The sequence below is a fragment of the Excalfactoria chinensis genome, chromosome Z (assembly GCF_039878825.1).
Source record: "Excalfactoria chinensis isolate bCotChi1 chromosome Z, bCotChi1.hap2, whole genome shotgun sequence".
In the NCBI taxonomy this organism is placed as follows: domain Eukaryota; kingdom Metazoa; phylum Chordata; class Aves; order Galliformes; family Phasianidae; genus Excalfactoria; species Excalfactoria chinensis.
In genome coordinates, this window is record NC_092857.1 from 62405902 (window position 1) to 62424661 (window position 18760).

Below are 18760 nucleotides of genomic sequence, written 5' to 3' on the forward strand. Positions count from 1 at the left end.
TGTTGCAGTTACGCTTTCAGCACTGCTCTGTGCTTAGCTCAAATTTTCTTTCCCAAGGCTTCTTCCCAGTGGTAGGCCTTCAAGAAAAAATGCTCTTTTTTGGGTGTATTTTGCTGTGGTGGTTTTTTTGTTTGTTTGTTTAGGCTTCTGTTTGTGTGTGTGAGTACACCCTTAAGAAAAAATAAGCCTTAAAAAAAAAGAGATTGTCATTGTTAGAATTCAGTTGTTTCTTGAGATTGCTGTGATAAAACCAAGTTATACCAAGACAGGACACAAAGCAATCAAAAGATTGATGAGGGAGGAAAGAAGAGAAGAAAACTGTTCCCAGTATAACATGTACCGCTGCAGTACCCCAAACTTTTTCTACTTAAATTGTCATTTATGCCAGTCTGGATTTCTTGTTAGTATGCCTCCAAATCAATGATGTATTCCTGCCATGGGAAATGTTTTCATTGCCAAGGCTGATTCCTAGCCTTTGTCACCTTTCTGAGACCTGACAACACAGTCAGCTTTTGCATCAGGTTTCCCTCTGTAGCTATCTGTATTTATGAGCAAGTAACTATAGAAATTTGTCTCATCTGAAAGACTCTAAATGATGTATAGATTCAACCCTGCCATTTCTGGTTCACCTCTGGACTCGTGAAGAAATTGATCAATCCAACTTCATTATTTAAGTGGTTTTTGTTGTTGTTGCTTTGTGTTGTTTTTTTGTTTTTTTTTTTACACTTGGGGAAGAGAAAATGGGGTTGTTGTTGTTCTGTATGTTTTGTTACATGTTTGCATGCCTTTAAATGCATATTGTTTCACACCCTGCCATTATTAGGAGCTGTAGTGTTAGAGTTATTACAGATGTTACAGACATTGTGGACCTCATGGACATTATAATGAGCAAATTGTTCAACTGTGCTTACATTGTTCCTTGTGGTTGCCAGGTACTGTACGGTATGCAGTATTTCTACCTTCCTAGTACTGAATGATTACCTGTACCTTTGGTTATAGTTGTTCAAGTAGTGTTTATCTTGAGCAGTCAGCTAAAATACTTTCATTGAAAACACTTTTTTTTTTTTGTCTTTTTTAGGTGCGTTTTCTGTCTGATCTTGTGAATTGTCACGTCATAGCTGCACCTTCGATGGTAGCTATGTTTGAGAACTTTGTGAGTGTGACACAGGAGGAAGACGTACCACAAGTAAGCCAAAGATTTGTAGGCTCCTCCACGGATGTTTTCAAGGGCTTCATTACTTTACCATTACTTTGATACTTATGCTTGATGCAGGAGGGTTTTAGAGACAGCAACCTAGATGGACTGGCATCTGCATGTTCCTTGATATGAGTGAAAGTGGCCCTTAGGATGGTACTTATGTATAGTAAGGAAGCATGGGCCTCCATAGTGAGGTATCTGCACTGAATTAATCTTACTTTATCTTGGCAGCTACACAATGCCTGGCTTGTTCTGCCATGTTTGTTTACACTCAAAATATAAAGATAATCTGCAGAAAGACTGTGAAAGTGGTTGTATTCAAGCCTTATTGTCATAGTTCAAGTTAAAAGTTGTACATTTCTAGCAGTAACATATGTTTTTTTCTTCATTACTTGCCTATTGAGTCTTTAGCTGCTGATCTTTGTGTCACCACAAAGCAGTAGTTTAAATTAAAATGGAATGTATTAGGAAATCTTCTAGAGCTTAGTTGTATGCTTCAGTCTCAGAATATTTCTTTTCTGTAGGTACGATGTGACTGGTATATGTTTGCATTTCTGTCATCTTTACCTTGGGTTGGAAAGGAATTGTATGAGAAAAAGGATGCTGAGATGGATCGTCTCTTATCACAAACTGAAAGTTATCTGAAGTAAGTTGTAAAATATTCTTTTAGGCACTTTTTCAGGATAACAATAACCTTGATTAGTGTTCATTTAAAAAATACCAGGTCCTAGGTCTAAGCTGTTTTTGCTGGGGGTGGAGGAGAGAATGCATGGGGAAATGGAAGAACACTGAAAAAATGGACAGATGCAGTAATCTACCTTTTTAATTTTAGAAGTTTAGTTGCATTGTCTAGTGCTAGGGTATGGTGACAGTCTTGTCCAGCTTGTGCTGGGACAGCTGTAGCAGTAACTGCTGCAAATACTAGAAGGTTACCTTAGTACTGTGCAGTGAGACTAGATTTTGTCTAGGTGATTCAAGTTAAGATTGCTTTCAGGATATGATTACAGAGATGATAATTAAAACTCTTCTTTTTTTCCTTTTGCATACTAGACTTCAACAACTGAAGAGATTAAGTAGTAGGGTACTTTTTTTTTTTTTTTTCCCCTTATTGTGACTGTACTAAAAATGCTGTTAAGGGTTAGGTTTTCTTTTCTGTGTAAACAGACGCCGCCAGAAGATTCACGTTCCAATGTTACAAGTTTGGACTGCTGATAAACCGCATCCACAGGAAGAGGTAAGTGGATTCTGTATTACATTCTTTGAGAAAGTCTGAAAAACTGTTGTGATAGAAGCACAGACAGCTTCTATTCAGACAGCTAGAAGATTAAGAGGTACCTCTGAAAGTGTTCATGCTGTGAATTGTCATTATTTTAAACAAGTTCTAGATAAGGATTTCCTGTCTTAGACCTAAGTTGTGGCATGTTATGGGGTGAGTGGAAGAGCATTTTCTCTTGTTTGCCAACAAGCCCATAAGTAGAATGCTTTTGGAACTGCAAATAGAAGGCTTCATGCTACTTTTGTGAAAAGCAAAGTGTAATTCCATGCCCCATAGTGTCTTCTCTTTGCTAGGAAGGTGTCTTTAAAGTGGCTTTGCTTTCTTAGCACTAGGAAGTATTAAACAAATGTACAGAAACTGTACTCAGCAGCTTCTGTGCCATCTTTCTTCAATTAAAGTAAAAATACTACAGAGTAGAGGTGGCATCTGTCTAGCTTGGGGTAGAGTTTACCTTCTCTGTTTTTGGTTTTTGTTGTTCTTCTTCCTCATCCCCCAAGTTTGGGGACAAACTTGGTTGAAAAGTGTGATTAAAAATTAAGTTTATCTTCTGGGAATTTTTTGACTAGTAATCTTTTGTACATTTTTCACTGTTCTGATTAAATCAGATCCCTGTTTTTAAATCTTAACAGTCTTAACAACTGTCTTGTTAATGCCAATTTGAAGAAATAGGATTTCTGATAATGACTGTTTCATCATGAGTACTGTTCCTGCTCAATGTCTGTTTTCTCATTTAGTTTAGTAAAAAAGAAATTAGCAGAACGCATTTTAACCATTGTGTTCTCCAGTGTACCTTCAGTGTAACTTTTCATATCAGGTGCTAGTTGTTAGTATTTTTTTCCATTTCATAGAGTGATGCAAATTACTTCTTTGTGGAGATATTTCACCTTGAAATGTGCATTCAGTAAGGCCACTGTCAGATTGCTAGAGTTTGTGGCCTCCAGACTTCTTGAGCCTGCTTTTAGCAGGGGCATTGGCAGCAGTTGGACAAAGTAGACCTGTAGCTAGTATTACAATTAGATGTTTGTACCATTTCTGAGAGAGTGGTGGGGCTTCCAATTGATTTGAAAATCATAGCAAATATATTTAATTGTTGGTACTATTGCATTTGTCTTCAATATGCAGCAGCTGGTACTTTTGAACATGGTGGTTCTCCAGAATGTCTCTTCACTTTTAAGTACAGATGCTAAATCTCTTTGAATACCACTTGTGAGCACTGACTGAAATGACTGTAGTCTTGCAGATGTGTTCAAAGGGTGGCTATCATGCTTGCCTGGACTGTCTTTTGCTGTGTAAGAACAGTGGTCAAATTTTGTTAACAGAATATTTGGTGAAATTGGGAGCAGCTCTGATTTTAGTTTTTGGTTTATTTCTTGGTTTAATAAATACTAGGTCCCACAAGAAGTAATTTAAGAAATTTGTTATGTTGTTTTGTTTTTGTTTTTGTTTTTTTTTTTCCTGAATCTAAGGCATACATTTCTGATTACACCATGAGCTGCAACTTTTGTTATTGGATTCAGCACATCTGATGTTTTTCACTGTTTTTTCCCTTCAGTATTTAGACTGCCTCTGGTCTCAGATTCAGAAGTTGAAAAAAGACCGCTGGCAAGAACGGCACATTCTGAGGCCCTACCTGGCTTTTGATAGCATTCTTTGTGAAGCACTGCAACACAATCTGCCACCATTCACTCCTCCACCTCACACTGAAGACTCAGTATATCCCATGCCAAGGGTAATTTTTAGGATGTTTGACTACACTGATGACCCTGAGGTACGTAACCCCTGCAGGGGAGGGTGAACTGATTTTGCAGGTAGTGTCATGGTACAATCCAGGTCAAGATATGATGTCCTTTCTCCCAGAATAGTTAGTGCTTTGAAGATCTGCACTAATTATACGTCAGTATGTCTGCTGAAATGAACTGGATGACAAGGTTACAGTGCGAAGGAAGTCTATGAGGAGCAGAATTTAGGGAGTGAAATTTTTCCAATGCTTGGATTCCGAATTACAGTGCTGAATAAATTCTCTTATGTCTCTCATAACAGCAATCACAGAGATGGCATTTCTTTCTTTAAAGATTTTGATCTTTTGTCTGACTGGGTATTTATTGCAATCTTTAGGAAGTACAGTTTACTTCTCTGTTAAAACGAGATGATGTACATTGTGGGGGAAAAGAAGTGTGATTTGTTGGAGTAGGTGGAAGGTCCATCTAGCCCCCACAGACTACCTCCAGCAGTAGTCTGCAGCAGATGCATAGATAAAAGTGTATAGGAATGAGAAGGAGTATGTACTGTTTTCCCTTAGAACCTTTATAAGTCCCTTTGCTTTAGGTCTACTACCTTCATTTTTTGGCCAGTGGTTTTTGCAGTCAATGAGATAATGACTTTATTCTCTCTGCTCTATTCTGCCCTTTCTTATCATATCCTTACTCACGAATGCTTCTGAGCAGCCTGTTAGTGGACTGCCTGATTGCTCTTTAGATCAAGGGAAGAACTGGGTGCGCCGTGAACTTGTGATTATTTTCTCTAATTTTGTTTCCCTCTGTATTGAATCCTTGTATTCACTTTGTTTTAAATACAGGTCGTCAGTGTGCATTCCCAGTAGAATACAAGGCAGTTGAGAACTCGCCATGTTTGTTCTATAAATGGCTAACTGTAGTAGCACTGCAGTAATCTTTCATGAGTCATCACCTGTTTTTTTTCTCTAACTAGGGCCCTGTCATGCCTGGCAGCCATTCTGTTGAACGATTTGTAATAGAAGAGAACCTTCACTGCATCATCAAATCCCACTGGAAAGAGAGAAAGACTTGGTAGGAAGAGCTTTGCACTGTGGAGCCCAGGCACTTTTTGTATAGGAACTTTGGCTTTGGTAGCATCAGGGATATTCAGAATCCTGGACTGGTTAAACAAGAGCTTGAGATTAAACATTCCCTAGAGATCTGATGAACTTGATTCACTACAGTTATCTGTATTGAAACTGTTACTTGGAATACTGTGGGGCTGTAGTGGTAGTGAAGAGTCCATCTGATCACAGGGTTGGAGTGGCTGCGACCCCCTGGTAAAGGAATGTGTTGATAATAAAGAATATGCTGCTAAAATTGACACAGACTCACCTACCTCTTTATGCTCCCATGAAGCCCAATGGAGTGTGTGGTCATATTATACTTCCTGGAATGTTAGAGAAGCTGATTTGTTGAGATGCAGTGAACCTTTAGTTAGTTTATCTATAGCTGGTATTCATGAAAGTGCTTTTGCTGCTTGCTTCTTACTGCAGTCTTATTTTTGGGATTACATGGGAGAGATAACTCATCTAACTCTGAGCAGCCATTACAGAGACAGCAGATTTCTGTTGTTTGAGTTTGGAAGTGCCAGGAACCAGTCAAGCCATGTTTCTTCCTTTCTGCTTTGGCAAAGGCTGATGTAGGTAGTTGATAAGCGAGGTTGTTTGCCATTGGTAATTAGTTGTCTGTGTCATACTTCTGTGTGAAAGCCACCAAAGTTGGTATAGTGTGTAAAAATGGTCAGAACCAATGTTTAATACTATTTGGTAAAGTTATTTGCTTGCAGTTTTTTTTATTCTCTTGAATTGAGGTTGTTGCAGGCACTGGAATAATCTCTTATTCCTCTGACAAAGTAAAAGAGGAAAATTTAGTTTGCCAGAGGTAAAAATGTGCTAGTGTGATCTTGTGCTGATTATTTTGTGTTATTGGAAGACTTTAGAAGGGATTTTGGTTGATGATTTTTGCGTGACTTCCTGCTGAGAATTAAACATTTCCTATAACTGTGTTAGTTAATCTTTACATTACGTTTGCTGTGTTACGCTGAACTAAATGTGTCTGTTCTTTTGCAGTGCTGCTCAGCTGTTGAGCTATCCAGGAAATAACAAGATACCCTTGAACTATCATATAGTCGAGGTATGTATTTTATAAGTTATCTCTTTTGTGGCTCTTTTTTTTGCTAATGAGAAGTCCCAATTAGCTTGATGATAATTCAGTTAAATTATTTTGATTTGGGATTCAACCAGAGCCTTGTTGAATGCAAGCAGTGGCTTTAATGGGCAAGTTAAGTTGCATGCAATGCAACTGTTAATTTTATTATTTTTGTTGCTACTTTTAACTCGGTGGGGAGGGGGGAACTGGTGTTGGTTTTTGTTTGTTTTTCAAATTGACTCTGTTGTCCTGGTCCTGAAAAGAGCTTGAAATGAAACAGTGGCTTGCTTCTTCCAGGGCACCTTTCATTGTAGATGATGTATCAGAAAAACAGTACAGATTTTTCTCTTGCTGCCTGCTTTCAGAAGTCTGTTTCTAGGATGCAGGGCTGTTAAAACCTTGTTCGTGTCATCTAAAGGCTTTATGAAGAACTAACTATAAGTAGAATTTTTGTAGTTAATTATGACAATAAATACATCTTTAGAAAATTTATTCTAATAGGATGGGATTGAGAATTCCTGCTGGCAACAAAATGACAAATGTTCTAAATGCTGTTAAGTTGTGTTACTTATGGTCATGTTCTTTTTGTAATGTTGACTTTGTTCTGGTTGAACTGGATGATCTTTTAGGTCTTTTCCAGCCTTGGTGATTCTATGATCCTATGATTCTGAATCTTCATGCTGGCAGTAATTTTCTGCCTTAACATTAAGATATCTTCATTTGCCGTTTGTATCCGCAGGAACTGTGTATGGCTGGGTGCTTTATGCTCACTTATACTTTACTGTTAGCAGTTACAGTTCCCAAACACATGAGTTGAATGGCTTGTGTCATTGATTTGATACCTTGCAGTGTATGAGAATAAAAAAAAGTCTGCATAGATGAAATGTCTGCACAGGAATGCAAGATCGGTGTATGAACTGTATGACTGTAACTGTCAGAATTCTCTTTTTTTCTGCAGTTTCCAGTTCTTTTAGAACTTTAATTTTATTGCCCATGACTGTGAATTTTTAATGAAATTTGAGAAGTTTTAAGGCTTAGCGTGCATTTTACAGGCTTCTGAACAGTGTGCTTGCTACTGTTCCTTTATAAGGTCTCTCCCAGTAGTCAGGTTAGTATTTTGTTGCTTTCAACAGCAGTTCAGCAGAATTTTCTCTTTAGTTTCTGTAATACAACACAGAACAGTAGAAATAACATAGTCTAACAAATACAGGAAAGTGTTATATAAGATTTAGAAAGTAGCAGAGTGACAGAAGTAAATGTAGCCTGATGCTGCTCAGTACCTTCCCAAAATGCACTTGTTTTTGAGGTCCGTGATGCTCCCTGTTGTAGTCTGTCAGATCAAGCATGGAATGCTCCATGCACAGGACTTTGAAATGTGTTGCCTTTATCTCAGCAGTTTCCTATTAAAGTTTACATGGGTAATATTGGTGGCTGTGAACAGATTGTCTGCACAGTGTCACTAGGCTGTTAAACTGGTATGACCTGTTGTACTTCTAAAGCTTTTGGTACAGCTTGGGCCTGACAAAGTTTATATGTTCAGGTTCTCAGTGTCTTGACCTTTCTTGTCACTCAGTTGTTTCCACAAAATATGGTACTGCATGAAATGCTTTACATGAATATTTGATAATGAGCATGTGATGAATATCAGAATTACCACCTAAAGCAGTATCTCAAATAGCTAATGACCTGTCATCCAAATGTTGTTTCCTGTCTTGAGAGCAGTGTCTCTGTACTTAACGTGTTCCCCAGTGCCTTTTTACCATACATTTCTTAACAATATAATTGAAACAGAATGGCTTGGGTTGGAAGGGACTTTAAAGCAAACCCATTTTCAGCCTCCCTGCTGTGGAAGGTTTGCCCCTCACCAGCTCAGTCTGCCTGTGGCCCTATTAATCTTGGTGTTGAGCACTTCCAGAGATGGGGCATCCACAGCTTCTCTGGGCAGCTGTGCCAGGGCCTCACCGCTTTCAGTGAAAGAATTGCCTCCTTATATCTAAACTATATTTCCCATTTTAGTTTTAAACTGTTAATCTTGTTCTGTCACTATCAGACTATGTAAAAGGTCTGTTTCTCTCCTGTTAATAAGCTTGCTTTAAGTGCTGGAAGGCTGCATTGGAGCCTTCCCTTTTCCAGGCTGAAGGCCATCTCCGTCACCCTTTTTCACTGGAGAGTTGCTCTACCTCTCTGGTAATTTTGAGTGTAGAGGGATAATGCCTTCCCTCACCCTGCTGGCCACCCACTCCTGTTTTGGTGCAGCCCAGGATATAGTTGACCTTCTAGTCTGCAAGTACATGTTGTTGCCTCAGTAAGTTCTTACTAACTAGTTCTTCTACTAATAACTGACTCAAAACAGGACATGTTTGCTACCGCCCATGCTGCCTCCAGTCTTAATTTGTTTCATGATTTCAGCTGCATCAGTGAACACTAGGTTCAGTAATGCTTCACTCCCTGCTGGTTCGTCTACTATCTGGACAAGGAAGCTGTCCTCAGTGGCACTGCAGAAATCTCCTGGATTGCTTAAAGCTGACCATTGTTGCTTTCCCAGCAGACATCCATGTGGTTGAAATTCCCCATCAGAATGGGGACAGACCACACATCTCTTGCAGACAAAGCAAGAAGACCTTATCAGTGAGCTCCTTGATCAGGGAGCCTGACCACCAGTTGTCCCTTATTGGTATGGTCCCCAGAAGCACTCAACCTGATTGTGACTGTTTTTCAGAGGCAGCTCTTCACATTCTGTGCATTTCTTAACTTATAGAGCAACTCCTTCCCCCCTCCTTCCTTGGCCTGTCTTCTGAAAACTTTGCATCCCTCAGTTGAAGTGTTTCCAGTGTTGTGGCTTGTCTCACTTCATTTCTGTGATGGCAATTACGTCATAGTTTAACTGCACCATGGTGTCATCTCCTCCTGCTTATTTTCCATGCTGCGTGCATTGGTGTAGAGGCACTTTGGGCAGGCTGTTGGCCATGTTGCCTTCCTGAAAGATCCCTCTGAGACAAATCTGAGGTTTTTCTTTGCTGCTTCCTAAAATGACAGTGTTTCTGGCTCTTCTATGTCACTTAGAAGTACAAGCTCTTCCCCCATCAGATCTTATTTAAAGTTCTCTTCGCTCAGCCAGCTTTCTGCCCGTTAAATTGTTGCTCCATCCCAACAGTTGCATTCCATCCAATGTCAGCCTACCCAATCTCTTGAAGGTGTGTCCAGAACCACAGAACCTGTAACCCTGAGCATACCATTCATGCAGCCAGTCACTGGTGTGGTCTTTTCATTGCATCCACGTGGGTCACAGTCTCCAGCCAAGAAGAATGAGGAGAACACTACCTGTGTTCCTGATATTCCTGTATCCCAAGGGAGGATCTTATAATTTTTTGTCATATCCTTGTGGCTTCCTCAGGTAACTCATCTTGAAAGAGCAGAAGTGGATAGCAGTCCTCCATCTTTATCAGACACAGAAGCTTTTTCCATGGAGTTCTTCAGCTCCTTATAGTCTTATTATGAGTCCTTCTTCAGACTATAGCATATTCTAGTCAGTGTGTTTTCATATGCTGTTTGTGAAACCTATAAATGGACAGTGATTTCTTAAACTAGTCAGAGCACTAACTGCTGCTTTAAGCTTTAGTTCTTCTGTGTTTATTCAGAAGTTTAAAGTTGTGAGGAAAATTAGCAATTGTAGTGAATCAAAGTTTTGTGATTTTGAACTAGATTTTAATCTAGTTGAGAATGGCATGCAGTTTAACCAGAAACTCAAATATGAATGTTGCAGTCGTGACTTCTTCATAGCCCTTAAAGATTGACGTAGTAGTATGAGCAAACTTGGAAATAAAAGATGAATACTGGCTGCAGGATTATTTTTTAGTCTTCTTAAAAGGATCCTCAGCCAATGGGGGTACAGGTCATATATTTCTGTCAGGTGGAATGGTGATTATTGTTTTCTGTTGCAGGCTGTGGCTATATTCATTTATTATTTTATATAAGAGAAAAGAGAAGAGTATAGTGTGAAAAAGTACAGTCTAATTTTCATGTGTTTAATGTTTATTGTTTAATAGAATCAGATTATTCCAACTTTGTTTTGCCAGCACCATTTGGTAACACTGCAGTAGAGCATAATGTAGATGTATTTCTTAGATGTGTCTAATGCTGGGACTGTGTTGTGTTAGTACAAAATGATGAGAGTAATTTAGAATGCTCTAATATGATGTAGAGTTACCACTGTCTTTGTAAGCGTCACCTTTTTCTCCCAGAACTTGTGCTTGACAGAATAATATCAGCCAATTTGAGTATGTGCTTGTTGAAGGCTGATGTTGCTGATCTGAAGCTGACTGTGCTCTGATTCTATGCCTTCCTCTCCTACAGGTTATTTTTGCAGAGTTGTTTCAGCTTCCTTCTCCACCACACATTGAGGTCATGTACACAACGCTCCTGATTGAACTGTGCAAGCTTCAGCCTGGCTCTTTACCACAAGTTGTATCCTTCCTTTGTTTCCAGAGAGCGTTTTTAAAGTGGAGTCTTTATGTCACTTGCTCTGTAGGTGAAGAAAGAGCAATAAATATTGTCAGTGATCTATTTTACAGCTGCCATATGAAGCTTTGCTTGTAATACTTGCATGAAAGAATAGCACAGCCCATGTAGCATGGGTCTAGTCTGGGTGACTGAGCAAGACTACTCAGATTTCTGAACACTACTCTGGTACTCCTTTCACCTTGCAAAGAATTTTGCTGTTCTAGTATCCTGTTAGGACTGGATAATGTGTGTCCTGATTGCATATTGAAGGCTGAGTAGGAAAGGAAGGGATAAACTTAATCTATGCTTCTGGGAACCTTGTGAGCATAGCAGATCATTTAAAATGAACCTGCCCAAGTTCCTACTCAGATGCTCTCGGTGGAAGCATTCAGAATGTCAGTAATAGTCTGTCAGCTCAAATAGAGAAGTTAAATGCTGAGGAAGGCAACGTGACCCCCAGCTCATTCTGTCTATTAAATTGTTCCTGTTCTATTGTAGTCTCGGATCATGTTAGTTCATCATTTCAAATGCCTACCCACTGGTAACTTCATTCACAAATTTTCATTATATATCGTGATACCATTACAGAATCAAAAAATCGTAGGGGTTGGAAGTGAGGTTTGGAGATCATCTGACCCAACCTCAATCTAAAGCATGTTTCCTACAGTAGTTTGCAAAGGAAAGCATGTAGGCAGGCTTTTAATGTCTCCAGAGAAGGAGAATCCACAGTCTCTGGTCAACCTGTTCCAGTGCTCTGTTACCCTCACAGTAAAGTTGTTTTTCCTCAGGTAGAACTGCTTGTGGTTTCAGTTTGTGCCACTGCTCATTGTCGTATCAGTGGGCACTACTGAAAAGACCCAAGCCCCTTCCAGTCGACACTGATCCTTTAGGTAGTTACAAGCACTGATAAGATCCCTTCAGACTTCTCTTGTCCAAGCTGAACAGCCCCATTTCTCTCAACCTTTTCTCATGTGGGCAATGCTCTGTGACCCCAGTCATCTTTGTGGCCCTCCACTGGACCCTCTCTTGAAGATCTCTGTCTTCTTTGAACCGGAGGGCCTAGAACTGGACATGGAATTCCAGATGTGGCCTCACCAGGGCAGGAAAGGGAAGGATCGCCTCCCTCAGTGCGTTAACCACACCTGTTGTAATGCACCCCAGGGTACCATTGGCCTTCTTGGCCAGAAGGGCACATTGTTTGAAAGTCACATAATGCCAGTGATTAGAGTTTGAAATGTTCCTAGAACTGTGGGTTCTCTGTGCAGAAGGTTTTTAATGTTAATAGGGATGCTGTAAAAGAATAAAGCCTTTGTTGGGCAGAGCCAATGTAGACATAGTTTTGTGAGTTTTCAGTGATGATCAAAGGTTGTTTGTGCATCAGTATCAAGAGCAGCCTGTTAAGGTACAAGGAAGGTTACAGAAGTACTTGATTGTTATCTGTTTGTGTCTGTACAGTTCCCTTGCGTGAAGAGAATTCTAAGTTTGTGTAGGAGACAGCAATCTCACTGCTGTGGAAGAGAAATTGTGCGAGATGGGAAAATGCTTTCTGGCTTCTTGTCTTTCTGTTTTTTCCTCCCTATGAATTTAGTGTGATTTACCTGCTTCTGGAATAGTCCAAAGGAGCTATCAGCTCTTGCCGTTCTATTCCAAAACTGAATGGAATTGCTTTTGATTTATCCTAGTGCTTTTTTGTTACCCTTAATAAGAAACTTCAGCTTGCGCAAGCCACAGAAATGCTCTACATGCGTTTGGATACGATGAATACAACCTGTGTTGACAGGTAAAAGTGTTTTCCAGGGATGGAAAATATTCTTACTTTTTTCTATGTGCTGGGCATTAAGGAATCTATGGCAAAAATAATCCAAAATTCTTATTATAAATCCCTAGTGCCATTCAAAACAGTTTTGGAGGGCTCTTGATATGATCAATCTAAATAGAAGTTTGGGGCCTTTCTTTCTAAAACACTCCACTAGAGTGCTGGTGAAAACTTCTGTGCATCCCAGCCTGGTATAAGTTGCACTGTATTCCCCTGTCTTGTTATGTGCATGCTACTTAGTGGTCTGGGAAATGAAGCTGTAGTACACGTGCCATCCAGAGGTAGGGGAGAGTAGTGGTTTGAGTGCAAGAGAGCAAAAATGTGAAAGCTGCTTATTCACAGTAAGTTTGTTTTTACTGTTAGCTTGTTATATCATCCATCCGTATGGTACAGTAGAACACGACAGACTCGTCCAAAATATCTGGTTTCTGATTTTCCAAACTTAGTCTTCTGACAGAAGTGTAATGCTGTACAGCCTTTGACATATAGAATATATTTACAATAAATTCTCAAGGTTTTTCTGCACTTTGAATATTTAATAAAGCATTTTTTTTCTTCTTCTTCTTACAATGAAGATTCATTAACTGGTTTTCTCACCACTTGAGCAACTTCCAGTTCCGTTGGAGCTGGGAAGATTGGTAAGTTTATCCCATATTAATATGAAACTCATATTGCAGAAACCATAAACTTTCAAACTCAGCCAGAAAGTGTCACAGTATACTGGCCGTATTAATTACTTTCCTCTAACTTTCCAGATATTTATTTATTTTTAATCTGTTCATCACCTTGTAGAGGTAGACTGTACTGATAATCCTTTCAGTGTGAATGTTCCCTAAAGAGAAGTAGAAACACAGTTTCTTTGTTTTGTCTTGTATCCTCGGTCTGTTGTTGGCTTACTTTCTGGAATGGCTCCCTTACTGTAATGATTTGCCCTTGTGCTCTGTGTGTCTGTATCCTGTACTCACTCTGTGATGTTCTGTCCTACCCTAAACATTCAGTTTCCATCATTATCTGTGAGATCTTTGAATCAGTTTTCCTCCTGCAAAATCTTAGTACCTGACATTCCAGCGGAGCTGGCCCCGCTGCCCATTCTTATGCTAAATCTTGAACTTGCATTCCTGGCAAGAGCTCAGTGGTCTCCAACAATGCCTAACCCTAGGCTTCCATGGGATTTGTATTCCAGGCACTGTGCTGGCTGCCTGCTGCCTTTCTTATATACTGCATGCTGCTGTTGCTCCCTCTCCCACTAACACTGGAGTTAAGTTCTTAATACAGTCCCAACTTCTGTAGGCTGCTACCACATATACTCTCCATGACTGATCCACCCGGCTGTCGTGGAGCAATATTCAGTCTTTCTTGAGATATTGTGACATTACCTAAGTTTCTTGTATTGTCCTCACAGCTGTATGCTTGCTCTTTAGTCCAAGTAGAATGTCGACTGACCCAATGGAGGTCTTCATAGAACCAGTATTTTCTTTGCGTGGATGCTCCTTGATGGGAATGTTTATGCGCTTTTTCTCACAAGCTGCTGTTTTTCACTAATCTCGTAACTATTTGAGATATTTCTTAATCTGAAATGCATCTGAAATTGGCCAGAAACTCAAGGAATTCCTGTGAAGGAGAAACAGACTATAAAATCACACCATGTTCTTTTCCTAGGGAAAAGGAAGGCAGAATAACCATGAGCACAAGTTGCTTTTAATCTGTTGTGGAAAGGAGAGCTACTTAAATACATCACATAAAGATGGCTTTTCAAGATTACTGATAGTAAGGAAATAGTGATGAGCTATCTCACTGTCTTAAGAATGTGTATGCTTTAGAAGGCTGTCAGGCAGTCCAGCTGTGCTTTGACCGTGATTGTTTTATATGCATCTTTTGTATAGCCACAAAGAGACTAAATCACAAACTCTTTCCCTACAAACAATCACTTTTTCTTCTTTGATAGGTCAGATTGTCTTACTCAGGACCTTGAAAAGCCCAAACCCAAATTTGTGAGAGAGGTTTTGGAAAAATGCATGCGGTAAGTAAAATCTGTAGATAGCTCTACTCTAAGTGGAGTGATCTCTGCTTCTGGGTGCTGCCACGCTCTTTGTAACGTCTCCCTTACATGTCTGTTCTTCTAACTCTGTTTCGAGTAAGGGACATGTCTGTTGGTTGTATGACTTTACTCTGATGCACTTGTTGTGGGGCACTGCTTATAGCGGATGAGGAGAAACAGGTGAAGCACGTAGCAGTGAACTGTCTGCTCTAGTTTGCTTATGTCTGTTTACAAAGAGACATTCTTCACCATGGGGATGGAGAGACGTAGAGATCAGCCAATAGTCCTGAGAAATATTTACATTTAAAGGAATGGACAGAATGTATCATTAGTTACTTTAAGAGTGGAATTTTAATTCTTGTGTCCATTTGTAAAAATACACTGAAGGTAGTCCAAAAGTACTGTCTCCTGCTTTTATTATGTTGCCCACAATGCAGGTGGTGGCAGTATGGCTGTAGGGGTTGAGCCTTCATGTCAGCATTCCATGTTGTGGCTGTGCAACAGATGGCAGTAGAGGGTCAGTCTGGCAAAATGGCGTCTGATAAGGAAGTGCATAGGGTGCAAAGGTGTGGGGTTGAATTCCTTCATGGGGAAAAGTGGCACCCATTACTACCCACACTTGCTGAATGTTTATGGACACCAGCCAGTGGATATAACCACAGCTAGGTGCAGGTGTGGTGCATTTCAGCAGTGGTGGCAACAGTAGAGGTCACATTTGCTGGTGCTGATTTTAACAAGCATGGCGTGTGGGCTCTTGTTCATAGCTGGTGAAATCGCAGAGCTAATGAGGTGACTATGCTGAAAAAATGTTTTCTGTAGCTGAGAATTTTGCTCTGCCAAATTGTGTTATTGTGCTGTTTGTATCATAATTCCTATAAGAAACTACCAGGAGGCATTACTTTCAGAGCAATTCCCCTATTATAAAAAGAAAAAAAGAAAAAAAACCCCTCAAACAAAATCCCACAGAGCCCAACAATAATACACTGCCAGAATTCCTGACATAGAGGGACAGGAGCCATAGAAAAATGTTCAAGAAGCCAGTCTGTTTCAGTACAGGCAAGTGCAATAGTAACATCTACAAAAGTAATTCAAGTTTTCTGTTGTGTTTCTCAATTTCACCAAATTAAGCCTTTGTAGGAGTGATGTAAGCTGGAAAGTAAAATCAAGAGATGTAGACATGAAGGTGTTTAATATATATATTTTTTCCTTTGGGGACTTAATAGCTTTCTGGATGACTTCTTAAGCTTTTACATGAGACATCCTACCAAGCAGCCTCTAAATCTTGTCAAAAGCAGAATGGTGTGAGGATGAAGTCCTAGTATCAAGGTACTCAAGTAGCAAGCATCTGTTAAGAATTTACTTAGATCTTACTCATGAGCTTACTTTATTCAGTACAACTGTGTTTTCTTAACATGTGAAACATAAATACCAGGGAGCCATTGTAAAGGGATGACTTTAGAATTAACCCTTTTCAATTCTACTGCTCTTAAACTTATTTGCAGACTCTCCTACCATCAGCGAATAATCGATATTGTTCCTGCAAGCTTTTCTGTTCTCAGTCCAGCAAATCCAGTGTGTATCTACAAGTATGGAGATGAAAGCAATAGTAAGTATTAAACTTCATGAGGAGCCAAGTCTGAAGTGCCTCAGCAAGGGAGCACACTAGTATTTTGAATTTAATGGAGCAGTAGAACATTCCACTAGTAATGGAGCATACAGAGACAGCAGAGAACACGAAGACTAAGGGGAAAAAAATCACTTCATGTAACCAGTAATGAGTCATGGACAGTCGTAAATGTGAAGGTTTTGTCGTCAAGATTAAGGGAAAAAAAGAAATTTAGTGTTGTAATTTAGGAACTTAAGGGAAGAAATGTGGAGCTTTTAAGATAGAAGAGTGATTTCTTGGCCTCAGCTCTAAAGATTCTACCAGAAGTTTTGAAAGACAAGGAAATCTACTGAGCAGTTTTAATACAATAACAGTGCGGACTGTGGCATTGAAACAATTCGCTGTGTGCAGCTGGGAAATGTACTTGCTTCTTTGAGAGGCAAATTAATATCAAAAGATACTCAGTTCCTTTCTAACTTTTATTTTACCTGTTTGCTGCTGTTTAGGGTCTCTCCCAGGATACACCGTGGCACTCTGTTTAACAATTGCAATTAAAAACAAGGCCAGTAATGATGAAATCTTCAGCATTTTAAAAGATGTGCCTAATCCAAACCAGGATGATGATGACGGTAAGGTATCTTCTGTTAGGTTTTGCCAGGTTGTAGTTACTATATACACTTTATGTGCTGTATGTGCACATAAGTGCAGATAAGATGTCTTGAATGCTGGCTAGTCTTCCATAGAAGATTCTACTAAGATAGAAGCACACATGGCTGAATGGGAGTGTGATTATTCACGACATGGATAGTGCTTAGTAAAATAAATGTAAAATTGCTTGCCAACTCCCTTCTCTGCCTTGCATGGCCTTATTGCAAAACTTTGCCATGAAATGAGTTAAAACCATCGATTATCTCTACTGTTTTATATGTAATACTTACAGTATCAACTTTAAATAATTTGCAGATGAAGGATTTACCTTCAATCCTTTGAAAATAGAAGTCTTTGTTCAGACTCTACTCCATCTAGCTGCAAAGTCTTTCAGCCACTCCTTCAGCGCCCTGGCAAAGTAAGTGTAACATGTGCACTTGAGGGTTGACAGAGCTGTTTAGTTCTAATAATGAAATGATGAAAAAGAATACAATGATCTGCAAGCTTTAGCAATGTTTTAGGTGCTTCTCAGTGCAGTCGGACTCTGAGAGCTGGTGGCACTTATACTGAAGGAACAGAAATGTTGCAAATGTTAAGTGAAAGATATGGAGTTAACAGAAAGGTGTATGTCATACTGAGTTTAATACTTTGTGCTTTGGAGATACTAAGTGCTTATGACCCAGGAAGGCAGTAGTCAGATGCACTTTAATGAATTACTTTTCTGTTCCTCAGTAAAAGTATGTGGTTGAGACAAAAACCTGTACATGGAAGCATTTTAGAGGCATGTTTACAATAAACTGCAGGTACTGACCTGCGGTCAGTAGTATAAGAGGCAGGCTGAGGTGAGTACACAGCCATGGTATTTTCACTGCTGCACACCAACACTGGCAGCCATGAGGTCGTTCTTTGTAGCTACTAAATGCTGAGTTGTGAATGCTGTGTAGTGTTCAGCCTAACTTTGTTAAAACAGAGGCTTTAGCAGCATGTCCTTCAAAAGGGGCAGACTGGGTAAAATTCTGAAGTTATGGAAACACATCAACAAGGCCTAAGGCTCTAAAAGCAGCACGTTTTGTCCCAGCTGAGCATAGGTAAGCACAGGAAGCATTTTTGTGTGCCTTGTACTTCTAGGAATATGAGAAATACAGTCCACCTTCCAGGAGAAGATTCACCACTGAGATTTAAGCTACTGTTAGGAGTATATCTTTGTTAGCTCAAATGGTTATATTTTGCTGTTAGGAGTTGTTCAGGAATTGCTGTATAAAGTCCCAAAACTTTCTTTTTTGGACAATCTCAGCCACTTATGTCAGATACCCTTTTGACCTGAGCCCTGCTCCTCCACTGACTGATCTACATCTGTTTAAAAGGTTTCATGAAGTCTTCAAAACGCTTGCTGAAAGTGATGAGGGAAAACTCCATGTTCTGAGAGTTGTGTATGAGGTCTGGAAGAACCATCCACAGGTGAGGCGTTACAGTGTCAATCATTAGTTGAGTTTAAACTCTGAGGTCACGTTAAATACGGCATTACAGTTTGCTTTATATCCTTTAAAACTTTCTTTGCCTTATATCAAGGAAAGTTCAAATTCTGTTTGCCATTACTAGTAGTGTTTAAAGTGAAGGCTGGACATAAACTGCCATATAGTACATACTCTATTTCTCAGTGTTACCTTTGTGGGAGAACAAAGGCTGTGTCATTCTAACTCAGGTTCATGCTGTGCTCGTTGTCATACAAGAGAACTTGTTTCTGTTCAAAACTGG

General features: G+C 39.6%; 1 protein-coding gene across 1 annotated transcript in view; it reads left to right on the forward strand.

Moving 5' to 3' along the window:
• The window catches only part of NCBP1 (nuclear cap binding protein subunit 1), a 29858-nt gene that overhangs the window by 2961 nt on the left and 8137 nt on the right, over positions 1–18760 (forward strand). Inside the window, exons 5-18 of the mRNA XM_072359737.1 lie at positions 1079–1186; positions 1723–1844; positions 2363–2432; positions 4027–4242; positions 5181–5278; positions 6319–6382; positions 10751–10861; positions 12613–12677; positions 13289–13351; positions 14659–14733; positions 16254–16357; positions 16864–16986; positions 17321–17423; positions 18370–18463. Of these exons, the coding sequence (XP_072215838.1) occupies positions 1079–1186; positions 1723–1844; positions 2363–2432; positions 4027–4242; positions 5181–5278; positions 6319–6382; positions 10751–10861; positions 12613–12677; positions 13289–13351; positions 14659–14733; positions 16254–16357; positions 16864–16986; positions 17321–17423; positions 18370–18463 (1416 nt within the window). The remainder of the gene's footprint in view (positions 1–1078; positions 1187–1722; positions 1845–2362; positions 2433–4026; positions 4243–5180; positions 5279–6318; positions 6383–10750; positions 10862–12612; positions 12678–13288; positions 13352–14658; positions 14734–16253; positions 16358–16863; positions 16987–17320; positions 17424–18369; positions 18464–18760) is intronic.